General features: G+C 44.2%; 1 protein-coding gene across 1 annotated transcript in view; it reads right to left on the bottom strand.

The window, feature by feature from the left end:
- LOC138661784 (cytochrome P450 2A4-like) overlaps positions 1–12735 on the bottom strand; it is a 111102-nt gene extending 98367 nt beyond the window's left edge. Inside the window, exons 1-3 of the mRNA XM_069746701.1 lie at positions 12618–12735; positions 3806–4019; positions 3545–3707 (exon numbers count right to left, since the gene is read on the bottom strand). Of these exons, the coding sequence (XP_069602802.1) occupies positions 3545–3707; positions 3806–3973 (331 nt within the window). The 5' untranslated portion in view covers positions 3974–4019; positions 12618–12735. The remainder of the gene's footprint in view (positions 1–3544; positions 3708–3805; positions 4020–12617) is intronic.
- Between the last annotated feature and the right edge of the window lie 634 nt (positions 12736–13369).

Below are 13369 nucleotides of genomic sequence, written 5' to 3'. Positions count from 1 at the left end.
TAACAAGTTATCCACATAAAACCAGTAGATGCAATTGTACATATGCTGCATAAATTAAACAGAGTGATTTATAGTTGTTATTAATACAGGTTGCATACTGTAATAGAAAAGGGTGTAGCACACATAAACTTAGATGTAACATTGTATACAGTATATCATTTGACAGGTACCACAATTATCGGAGGAACTGTATTCAGCTTCGCATCAACCTGATGCACTTCCCCACCTGTCCCCTGCTCACATGAACACAGGCATTTGCCTTGGACACCTGACAAAACATTGCTGACATTTATTGTATAATCCAACATCAGCTGTAATGTGTCCGGCTTTGAACTCTTGTGATTTTTTTGGGACATGGTTTAACCTTTGTCCATGGCTGTGATCCCAGATCTTATCTTGATTCTGTTTTTTTTTTCTTTGGACATTGTGCTAAACTTTAACAACCCCTCCAAGCATTCGCCAGCCGGCCCCGGTGGACATAGTTTTGGCTACAGCCTGAGGTAAAAGTAAGGGATGGTAGTAGTTCTTATTCCTTAAAGAGAACCTGTCACTAAAATCATCCTGCCTGTCACAGCCTGGCTTCTCTATGTCCCACTACAGTTCATTGATAGCTCTTTCATAAGTGTGCGCATAGGGAGAGACATGTTAGTCAACTGTGGTGGGAAGACTGCCAGGTGCCGGACAGGACTGGTCACTTCTGTCCCTTTATCAGAATAATAAAAACATTAAAAAAAGACAAAGTTAACTTCTTGGTGACATTTGCATGTATACGCAATGTTGGTGATAAAAGTTAGTGCGATCTACTGTACATGTATGGTGAGGAGAAAACTTTACATTATTGGTGACTGGAGATGCCCAATATCCCAACAAATGGGGCTACTATTTTGCTGGATTCAAAAGGGCTAGCAATGGTTTAAAAAATATAATTAAAAAATAGTATTCACCTCTTCCCAGTCCTCACCTGCTCTTTGCAGTTCACTGTCTAGTTCGCACTGGTCCAGTTTCCATCACAACAGTTCTTTGGTCTTCTTCACAGGTCTCGTCCAGTCTTTAGTACTACAGGTGCTGATCAGTCACTGGTAGTGTTGAGCATTCCGATACCGCAAGTATCGGGTATCGGCCGATACTTGCGGTATCGGAATTCCGATACCGAGATCCGATATTTTTGTAATATCGGGTATCGGTATCGGATCAATAGAAATGTGTAAAATAAAGAATTAAAATAAAAAATATTGATATGCTCACCTCTCCGGCGGCCCGTGGACATCACGCTGCTAACCGGGAGGCTTCTTTGTTTAAAATGCGCGTCTTTAGGACCTGCGAATGACGTCCCGGCTTCTGATTGGTCGCGTGCCGCCCATGTGACCGCCACGCGACCAATCAGAAGCCGTGACGTCATTCGCAGGTCCTCAATTCCTAGAATTAGGAGTTTAGTGAATGAGAATGACGTCGCGGCTTCTGATTGGTCGCGTGCCGCCCATGTGACCGGCACGCGACCAATCAGAAGCCGCGACGTCATTCTCATTCACAAAAACTCCTAATTCTAGGAATTGAGGACCTGCGAATGACGTTGTGGCTTCTGATTGGTCGCGTGCCGGTCACTTGGGCGGCACGCGACCAATCAGAAGCCGGGACGTCATTCGCAGGTCCTAAAGGCGCGCATTTTAAACAAAGAAGCCTCCCGGTTAGCAGCGTGATGTCCAGGGGCCGCCGGAGAGGTGAGCATATCAATATTTTTTATTTTAATTCTTTATTTTACACATTTCTATGGATCCCAGGGCCTGAAGGAGAGTTTCCTCTCCTTCAGACCCTGGGAACCATGAGAATACCTTCCGATACTTGATGTCCCATTGACTTGTATTGGTATCGGATATCGGTATCGGCGATATCCGATATTTTTCGGGTATCGGCCGATACTATCCGATACCGATACTTTCAAGTATCGGACGGTATCGCTCAACACTAGTCACTGGCGAGGTCACGTTCTACGTAATAAAATGCCAAAATCTAGACAATGCTGGAGCTGTAGAGTTGAGCGACTTTTACTTTTATAGGATTGGGTCGGGTTTCACGAAACCCAACTTTTTCAAAAGTCGGGTCGAGTGAAATCGGCCGATCCTATAAAAAAGTCGGGGTCGGGGTCGGGGTCGGCCGAAACACGAAACCCACGAAACTCTCCTTCCGGCCCTGGGATCCATATTTAAGTGTAAAATAAAGAATTAAAATAAAAAATATTGCTATACTCACCCTCTGACGCGCCCTGGTACTAACCGGCAGCCTTCCTTCCTTAGAATCAGCGCATGAAGGGCCTTAGATGACGTCGCGGCTTGTGATTGGTCACGCGACCGCCCATGTGACCGCTCGCGTGACCAATCACAAGCCGCGACGTCATCTAAGGCCCTTCATGCGCTGATTCTAAGGAAGGAAGGCTGCCGGTTAGTACCAGGGCGCGTCAGAGGGTGAGTATAGCAATATTTTTTATTTTAATTCTTTATTTTACACTTAAATATGGATTCCAATACTGATTTCCGATATTGCAAACATATCGGAACTCAGTATCGGAATTCCGATACCAGATTCAGAAGATCGCCGACCTCATGGCCGACCCCACACAGGGGTCGGGTTGGGTTTCATGAAACCCGACTTTGCCAAAAGTCAGCGACTTCTGAAAATGGCCGACCCGTTTCGCTCAACCCTATGGAGCAGTAGAAGACTGGACAAGATCTGTGAAGAAGACAGAAGATCTTTGTTGACTGAAATCTGGACAGGGTGGCTGTGTCCTAGGAAGATGCAGTCTAACTGCAAACTTGCCACAGGTCACCTGACACTGTGACAGACTCACGCCTTTCTGTGAGGTTGTCTCACTCGAGTTGGAAAATCCACAACCATTCTGTTCAATGCAGGCCAAGATCAGACTGATTTGCATGGATATCTACAGGAGCCCTAAATGTACTGGCACACATCTGATGCACTTCAAATCCTATCTGCATATTATTTCTAAGCTGGATTTTTCATGATTGGCACAATAAATCTCAATAAACTAGGTATTATGTTTTTTTGGGGAATGGGGTGGACAAACACGTAAACAGCAGTACTACAACTTTCATATTTAAAAAAAAATACTGACAGGTTTCCTTTAAGACAAAATTTGCATCTGTATTTACAGAGGAGCCCCCTTGAAAATCTATGGTTTGGTTTACCACTCTGCTCAAGCTCTGAGGATCTGCCTCTTCATCTAGACAATTAATGAGTTGTCAGGACGCTGAAAGATTTATACTACTATCATGTGACTATAAAATATCAAACTTTTTATTAAAAAATTTAGTTATCCTCTAGGAAATTAATATGTTGGCTCATTCTAATGCCATACACAGTTCTGCCAATAACGTATACATCCGTGCAAAGCATTGGAGCTACTGCTTGACTGTCTACGTTCCGAAGTTGGAAATCATTAAATGTCTACTATGATAGTTTTATATAAATTGTTATTCTTGTAATCCATAATTTCATTTACTAAGGAATATTGTTCAAATGTTTTGCTTACCATAACCCTGGAAAAAATTATCCAATATAGGTAAGCTTCCACGGGCACCAAATACTTCTCCTTGATCAATAAGTGCCTCCTTCATTGCCTCGTATCCACAGAGAACGACCACTCTCCGAGAACCAAAGTAAAGGGTGTACACTGATCCATATTGAGACCAAAGCTGAAAAATAGGTTACACATCGACATGATTCCAAAATGAAAATAAAATATTCTAAAATGTTCCTTTCCCTATCTTATGGAGAAATAAAAGCAAGAGACCTTTATGAGAGACTTAACCATCTCCCCTCTCTTAATGTGCAGCAATGTTCCTACGAGAGGCAGTGGTGTAGGACCAGGAGGAAGGTTACGTTTTCTGTAAAAGGTGTCCCATGTTGAGTAGATGATAATGCAGATGACGACCAGGATTCCCATCCATGTAATGTCCATGTTCACAGACCTAGAGCTCACAACTCACTGCGCTCAAATAGCTTTCCTGTCAAAAAAGTGAGAAGGAATACTATACACATGACTAGGCGGAGACATCACGATCAGGTTCCACTAGATTTTATATTAACTCCTTATTAGCAAGTTATATAATTAGTTTATTTTGGACAAGGATTGTATGTAACACTATCTGCTTTTGCTTTCCTTGTTAACGATTGCAATCAAAATTATTGCACACTCATTGCAAATTATTAGTTAGTTAATTATTAGTTAGTTGATTAGTAAAGGTACCTTCACACATAACGATTTTGTTAACGATATCGTTGCAACGTCATGCTTTTTGTGACGTAGCAACGATCCCGCTAACAATCTCGTTATGTGTGACAGCGACCAATGATCAGGCCCCTGCTGGGAGATCGTTGGTCGTTGGGGAATGATCAGGACCTTCTTTTGGTCGCTGATCACCCACTGTCATCGCTGGATCGGCGTGTGTGACACCGATCCAGCGATGTGTTCACTTGTAACCAGGGTAAATATCGGGTTACTAAGCGCAGGGCCGCGCTTAGTAACCCGATATTTACCCTGGTTACCACTGTAAAATTAAAAAAAAACACTACATACTCACATTCCGATGTCTGTCACGTCCCCCGCCGTCAGCTTCCCTGCACTGACTGTCAGCGCCGGCCGTAAAGCAGAGCACAGCGGTGATGTCACCGCTGTGCTCTGCTTTACGGCCGGCGCTGACACAGTCAGTGCGGGAAGCTGACGGCGGGGGACGTGACAGACATCGGAATGTGAGTATGTAGTGTTTTTTTTTTTTTACTTTTACAATGGTAACCAGGATAAATATTGGGTTACTAAGCGCGGCCCTGCACTTAGTAACCTGATGTTTACCCTGGTTACCCGGGGACTTCGGCATCGTTGGTCGCTGGAGAGCTGTCTGTGTGACAGCTCTCCAGCGACCACACAACGACTTACCAACGATCACGGCCATGTCGTATCGCTGGCCGTGATCGTTGGTAAGTCGTTTAGTGTAACGGTACCCAATACTTAGAAAAGTTTCTGCTGATTTTAATAAACCAAGCAAAACAATGTAAATTGCTCAACACAACTAATATAACTGGAGCTTTCTCTAATTTCATTACAAAATGTCACTTTGACACTGCAGTCTTAGAATTATTCACCCCTTCATGACAAGCGCCTTTTTGATAATCTGCCGCAAATGTGATGCATAGTCAGACTCCAGCCTCTGGTAGCATTCCTGAGGATGTCTCATGGGCAATGGCATCCACGTTACAAATGTTCTTGGGTTTGCATGCATCAGCCACCTTCTTCAAATCCCACCAAAGAATTCCTATGGGGTTCAAGTCAGGAATTTGTGATGACCACTCCAGAATGTTTCAGAGCTTCTTCTGAAATCAAGCCTTTGGTGGACTTGGCCATAAATTTTTGGATCAATTATCATGTAGCTGCTGTAGAGTTTAACTGGAACCATGACGAAAAAAAATCTTGGAACATACAGTATATGTTTGATTATTGGCTATATAATGGTCAAGAGCTCCTTTTTTTTCTTAAAGAAAACTTTTACTTAGACATTTTGATCACTGTTTATTAATTTTGAATGGAAATCAAGATTATTTAAAAAAAAAACTATGAAAAAGGCATGAATTCTGGTATTTATTTTTCTTTTTTAACATTGGTCATTGGGCAGGATAAATATAAAATTTTAAAGTCTGGACTTTTACGGCGAAGCAATACCTAATATGTTCAATAATTTATTAAGAATTGTAAAAATGTGGTGACTCAAATTTGCAGTGTTATCATTTTTTTTACATTTTATAATTAGCTCTAAAGGACTTGAACTTGATAATGCTTGTTTGCTGCAAATCTACTTCAATTATCTTCAACAGGTCCCCAGCTTCCATGACATCCTTTTGACATTGGTCAATGGGGTGACCGAAAAAGCCACCCCTCTGTCAACCATTTAGTTGCTGCAGTCGCAATTAATAACAGTATCTCAGGGCTTAAGCATCAGTCAACCTCATTGTATGGAGTGGGTTTAGTTTCTGAGTCCAATTCATAAAATGGGACTGGGCATATGACATGTCTAGAAGGGATTCCAATATCCTTGTGAGGCGTAATAGGAAAATAAACAGGAATATCTGTTTTGCTTTTTGGGGAGAGTTGTGGTCTTCGCTATGTGGTATGACAATAACTTTATTGGTCAGTATGATTACTGTGATATTTAATTTATTAATTTTTTTATGTTTTTTTGTTTTCTGTTACGCACCTGTTTCAGGTCTGGGTTTTGCTTCCCTCACTCCACTCCACTAAATTTTGCTGTGCTCCGTGTCGGGCTTTGCAAATGGCTGGAATGATTTCATGTGATCATCTGCTTGGACCTATATAAGGCCTACCAAGACACACACCTGTGTCTTGGTATTAAGACTTTTAATTTGTCTGTGCACATCTGTCTGCATGCGATGTTCGGTACCTCAGTTACCTGTCTGCCTGTGGCTTCCAGTATCTCAGTTACCTGTCTGCTGCTGTTTCCAGTACCCAAGCAAATTGTCTGTTTGCGGCTTTTAAAACCTCTGCAACTTATTTGCCTCATGCATTTAGTACCTCAGTTGCTTGTTTGCCTGCAGCTTTCCGTACCTCAGCTATTTGTCTGCTTGCGGCTTTCAGTAACTCAGTTAACTGTCTGCCTGGGCTTCCAGTACCTCGGTTACCTGTCTACCTGTGGTTTTCAGTACCTCAATTACCTGTCTGCTTGTGTCTTCCAGTACCTCAGCAAACTGTCTATTTGTGGCCTTCAGTACCTCAACAACTTGTCTGCCTGTTGTATCTAGTACTTCAGTTGCTTGTTTGCCTGCAGCTTCCAGTAACTCAGCTACCTGTTTGCTTGTTGCTTCCAGTACCTCAGCTACCTGTCTTCTTGCGTCTTTCAGTACCTCAGTTACCAGTCTGCCTGCAGCTTTCAGTACCTCAGTTACATGTCTGCTTGTGGATTCCAGTACCTCAGCAAATTGTCTGCTTTTGTGACGCCCCAGGGTCCTGATTGTCACAGTGACATTACTTTCCTCTTGGGGAGAGTGATGTCACACCTGGAAGCAATGAAGGATATCTTTCACCAGGTAAATCTCACATACAACACGTTCACACTCCTGGCCAGAAGGGGGAGCTCTGAATCCGGATTAAGGGGAACTTCCTTATGTTCTGGCTGGAGGGGAAATTAGTGAGCAGACTGTCAGGGGACAGGGAAGAGAGCCGACAGACATATACTGTAGGAAGGTCTGAAGGAGCCATGATGTCCGAGGTACTACAGCTCCTGGAGGAAGAGAACAGAAAGAACAAACAACTTCTAGAAAGAGTGCTGGAGAGAGAAAGCACAGGAGAATAACACCAGTGGAGCAGAACTTAGAAGTAGCTACCACCCTGGCTAGTGCAGATTCCGGTAGCTAGAAGACTGTGGCCATGCTGAACTCTATAGTGGCATAGCTGAAACAGTCAGGACAGCTGGATTGTACATCACCTGCCTGTATTGATACCCAGGAGACACAGTGATATCTATAAGGCCCGGGTCGTGATAGAGACCCTGCAAAAAGGCCCAGTTCACCTATCATACGGGTTGTGTCCTAACCTTTATGGGGGACAGAGAGGAACTGTGAGGACCTTATTTAAAGCATTAGGTAGTAAGGTACCACATCACCACCGCACTTGGAGGAAGGCTTTGATCTGCACCTGTTAAAGAGGACTCTGGATTTGCTTTTAAGCCATCCGGATCCTGCCTATACCTGTTGTCTGGTGTCCTGGACTGCAGTTGCCTGAAGTTACAGTAAACCAGGTAAAGACATTGCAAACCTGTGTCCTCGTTCTTCATCGCACCATCCACCATCTTTATCTGTACACCGGGAGCACTGGGGACATACTTCACCTGTGGGAATTAATACCATCTAGTGCCATACCATCACCTCAGAGGACCCCTTTAAGCAGCATCAGTCCCTACTGACCGAATACCACAGGTGGCGTCATGAACACGAACTCCATTCATAAAACACCTAAAAGACTTATCCTTTAATTTGGCACCCAGGGCCATGGACCGGGTCGCTGCCATGACACTTCCTTTTAAGTGCCGGACCCGGTACCGAGTACCCCATGGCCCTGGCGGGTGACTCAACTTGGCGTCAAGAACAGGATTGACCGACCCGAAAAAATTCCGGTCATGTGCACCTAAGAAACTGTGATTTGCTGTGTGACTATTGAACTGTAACTTGCACCAAAACCGCCACCATTATAGCATCATGTGGCATGCGGGAGGAAATGGGTGCGTTGTCGTGGGCGGCACCTGGAGGAAACTATGGCCGCCCCTCATCAGTACTACTATGTGAGAGAAATATGCCCTTCAGCGAGAGAGGTCCGCCTCCTGATCTGGAATGGCGGGGAGAAAAAAAGGAAACGCCCACAAAGATGGGCGTGATGGAAAGAAACCGCGGGAAAGAACACCGAGGAGGCAGAACCGGAATTCAACATGGTGGAGGGAGGTGAGCAGACACTGATGCATGGGATAGAGCAAGAGGACTCTCCCAGCCGATGATGAACCCGGACCTCCTGCGGAGAGAAGTGGAGGAACTCATCCGGCAGCTCACGCAGTTACAGCAGGAGACCATGGCCAGGTGGAGAGAGGCCCTCATAGGAAGTCTCGCTGGACTACCACTAAATACCCTGACTGGTCTGGGGCCAAAAGTAAGTTCCAGTGCTCCGCAGAGGTAAGTGACAAGGCTCTGACGACCCCGGTGGCGAAAGGCCTGACAGACATCCCCGACTTACCTCCACCGCTGTATGCACCTGACCAGGGTTACGAGGCCCTCAAGTACACGCCACCGCACCTCGAGAGTATCCCAGCCACCAGCTCTACGCAAAACCCCTGGGCCCGACAACTTCCTGCTAGGCCCCTTCCCGATCCCGTCAGCACCGACACTCGGACGGACAAGTCACTGGCTACCGCAGGACGACAGCAGCCTGAGACAGATGACAGCTTCACTAATCCCACTAAGTGGACCCCAGGCTAGCTCCCCAGAGCCCATGATATTTGCAGGTGGACCCGCAGAGAAGGACCTGATCATGCTTCAGGGTGAGATCCCCATGATTACCTGGCTGGAGCACTGCAGGCATCGGGAGGATAGGGAGAGACAGGAATCCCTGGCCCATGAAGCTGAATTTGAGGATAGAAATCTGGCAGGGAAGGCCTGTATGTGCAAAGTTCCCCGGGCAGAAAGAGGACCACTGTGGCAGGGGGAAGTAGTGGTTTTCAATAAGCAGAGAGGCTGGGGATTTATAACAGAAGCCGGAATGATAAATGAGATCTTCATCAACCGGAGGTGTATGGAATCCCATTTGATAGAAGGACTCCCTGACAGGGATTTAAATGCTGGTGACCGTGTAACCTACACCCGTCATATAGGTGAAAAGGGGTGGTATGCTCTGGATTGCAAAAGATGTGTGACACCCTCAGTCCCTGCAGACGCAGCAGGCCAGGCCAATGCCCAAGTGCTATCAATCCACCCAGACACAAGTGGTGGAACCAGCCAGCAGACTCTGGTGTGCAGTACCCATGGAGAGATATGATCCAGAATATTCCCGGTCAGGGAGTAGCAATCCTTCCCAGCTACCCTGGCAAAGGAAATAAACAGTTTGAATATGACTGCAAAAAGTTAAATTAACCCTGTTGAGTAATACCTTTGTTGTTCTAGTTGGAACGTTTCATTAAACCTGACCAGGTTTCCGTTCTGAAAGTTCAGTTGATCATTAAAAGGACATGAGGATCATGAACAGGGAATGATTCACAAACTGTGTTGTCAATAGTTGGCACTTCTTAAGGTGCTTTCTATTGGTTTTACATAAAGCTCTTAAAGGAACTGTTTCTAATGTTAATTTTAAAAGTTTGAATCTGTTTACATAGAGATCTAAAGAAAAACCCGTTGGCACAGCAGAACAGTGGGTCTGGATACACACCTTGTAGCCCGCCCCAGTCCTACGTTGGGGGTTGATAACGGGTCCCTCACTTCGTTGCTGCTGTTGAAAAGTTTTTGACTTAAATATCATTTACATCTTTAATTGCACTACCTCAGTAATGAAAGTTTAACCTAGTTGAAAGAAAGTGTTGAAAGATTTGAAAAATGTTTGCACCCTTAAAGGAATGTTGATTTATTGCACTGAATTATATTGCGAGAAAAGTTAGACAGAGAAATTGTTTAAATGTCAGATAGTTAAAATATGATTGCAGAGAATATTAAAATGAGAGTTTAAATATTAAAGTGAGAGATAGTGAATGAAAATGAAAATTACGTTTGTGTTGCACTTTGAACTCTTAAAGATAGCATCCCCATAAGGGTAATTACTGTTACATAGTCTTGAGAAGTTATTTACATTAGTATAAATATGTTTGGTAACGTTAAAAAGAAATTAATTCCTCCCATAAAAGGAAGCTCCAAGTTATTAATTTACCTGTTTAAAATGTTATTATGCATTATTATGCATATCAAAAATGTACATGTCTTATTAATACCATCTGTCTATGTTTCTTTTCCCAGTCCGGTAGTACTGGATTTTAAAGGTGGGGAGTGTGACGCCCCAGGGTCCTGGTCATCACAGTGACATTACTTTCCCCTTGGGGAGAGAGATGTCACACTTGGAAGCGATGAAGGATATCTTTCACCAGGTAAATCTCACATACAACATGTTCACACTCCAGGCCAGAAGGGGGAGCTCTGAACCCGGATTAAGGGGAACTTTCTTATATTCTGGCTTGATGGGAAGGTAGTGAGCAGACTGTCAGAGGACAAGGAAGAGAGCAAACAGACCTATACTGTCGGAAGGTCTGAAGGAACCGTGTAGTCCGAGGTACTACAGCTCCTGGAGGAAGAGAACAGAAAAAATGAACAACTTGTAGAAAGAGTCAACAAGAGACAAAGCACAGGAGAATAACACCAGTGGAGCAGAACTTAGAAGTGGCTACCACCCTGGCTAGTGCAGATTCCGGTAGCTAGAAGACCGTGGCCGTGCTGAACTCTATAGTGGCATAGCTGAAACTGGCAGGACAGCTAGATTGTACATCACCTGCCCGTATTGATACCCAGGAGACACAGTGATATCTATAAGGCCCGGGTCGTGATAGAGACCCTGTAAAACGGCCCAGTTCACCTGTCATACGGGTTGTGTTCTAACCTTTATGGGGGACAGAGAGGAACTGTGAGGACCTTATTTGTAACCTTAGGCAGTAAGGAACCATATCAACACCACACTTGGAAGAAGGCTTTGATCTGCACCTGGTAAAGGGGACTCTGGATTCGCTTTTAAGCCATCCGGATCCTGCCTGTACCTGTTGTCTGGTGCCCTGGACTGTGGTTGCCTGAAGTTACAGTAAACCATGTAAAGACATTGCAAACCTGTGTCCTCGTTCTTCATCACACCATCCACCATCTTTACCTATACACCGGGAGCCCTGGGGACACACTTCACCTGTGGGAAGTTATACCATCAAGCAGCCATACCATCACCCCAGAGGACCCCTTTAAGTAGCATCGGTCCCTACTTTCTGAATACCACAGGTGGCATCACGAACACAAACTCTATTCATAAATCCCCTAAGACACTTATCTCTTAATTGGGCGCCCAGGGCCCGGTACCGGATCGCTGCCGTAACACATCCCCTTAACTACCGGACCGAGTACGCCACGGCCCTGGTGGGTGACTCACTTGCAATTTTCAGTACTTCAGCAACTTGTCTACCTGATGCAACTAATAGTTCAGTTGCTTGTCTGCCTGCAGCTTCAAGTACCTCAGCTACCTGTCTGCTTCCGGTTTCCAGAAACTCGGTTATCTGTCCGCCTGCTGCTTCCAATACCTGTTACCTGTCTGCTTGAGTTTTCCAGTACCTCAGAAACTTGTCTGATTGAGGAATCTAGAACCTCAGCTGCTTTTCTGCCTGCAGCTTCCAGAACCTCAGCTACCTATGTGCCTTCAGCTTCCAGTATCTCAGCTACGTGGCTGCCCGTGGCTTACAATACCTCTGCTTATCTGTCGGCGGCTTACAGTACCTCTGTTATCTGTGCCCTTCGCCCCTCACAAGTCTGCCGCATGGATGCCCATGGCCCATATGCACACTCAGACCCTGGGTGTGGACGATTCATCTCACCAGGTGAGCCAAACAAAATAAAAAGACCATGGATTCCAAAAGCTCAGCAGTAACAACATTGTTGCTGTGACATATGGATTAATTGCCTGAACCTATAGTGCAACTGTCAGTGAAGAAGCTGTGCAAAACCTCACAGACCCTCTGGATCCACTGCCTCAGACTCCTGCAGTCTTTCCACCAGATCCTCAACACCTGCCTCATCCTAATGAGCAACACTTTGCTTGGGAAACTCTACATATTCCTATGCCTGCACAATTTAATAGAGACCCTAAAGCCCGTTAACAATCAATGCGTCATACAATTTGAATCATGCCCTCAGCGTTTTTCTTCTGATCAGTGTAGAGGCATGCATTTTTTCTTTATTTTCTGGTGATGCTTAGGATGCTTAGGGGCTACACTATTGTGGAAAGGAGATGACCCCATTATGCTTTCTCTATCCTCCTTTCTTACCTCATTCCGTTAAGTGTTTGATGAACCAGACCGCGTTCACGAAGCTACTGGGTCAACGCTGCTCTAAACAGGTGCGCAGAAACAACGGCACAGAAGATGGAAATTCAGTGGTAACATTAACAAAGTGATTATTTATTTACGTCATCAATTTAGGTGAAGACAGATTACATTTTTACAGGTTTAGTTATTTACCAGAAACATTAACCCCCTTCATCGCCCAAGCCAGTTTTCATCTTCATGACCAGGCAAAAGTTTACAATTCTGACCAGTGTCACTTTATGTAATAACTCTGGAACGCTTCAACGAATCCCACTGATTCTGAGATTATTTTTTCATGACGTATTGTACTACATGGTAAAATTTGTGCGATATGACTTGCATTTATTTGTAAAAATATTAAAAAATTTGCAAAAATTTAGAAATTGTAGCAATTTTCAAACTTTTAATTCTTATGCCCTTAAATCAGAGAGTTATGCTGCACAAAACAGTTAATAAATAACACTTACAACGTGTCTTCTTTACGACAGCATCATTTTTGAATTTTTTTTTTTTGTTAGGAAGTTAGAAGGGTTAAAATTAATCTCTCATTTTTCCAACAAAATTTACAAAACCATTTTTCAGGGACCACATCACATTTGAAGTTACTTTGGAGGCCTACATGAAAGAAAATATCCAAAAGTGACACCTTTCTAAAAACTGCACCCCTTACAGTCCTCAAAAATCACATTCAAGAAGATTATTAACCCTTCAGG

This window comes from Ranitomeya imitator, chromosome 2, assembly GCF_032444005.1.
Source record: "Ranitomeya imitator isolate aRanImi1 chromosome 2, aRanImi1.pri, whole genome shotgun sequence".
NCBI lineage: Eukaryota > Metazoa > Chordata > Amphibia > Anura > Dendrobatidae > Ranitomeya > Ranitomeya imitator.
Note: the sequence above shows the minus strand (reverse complement) of the source record. Positions and strands in the feature narration are given on the sequence as shown.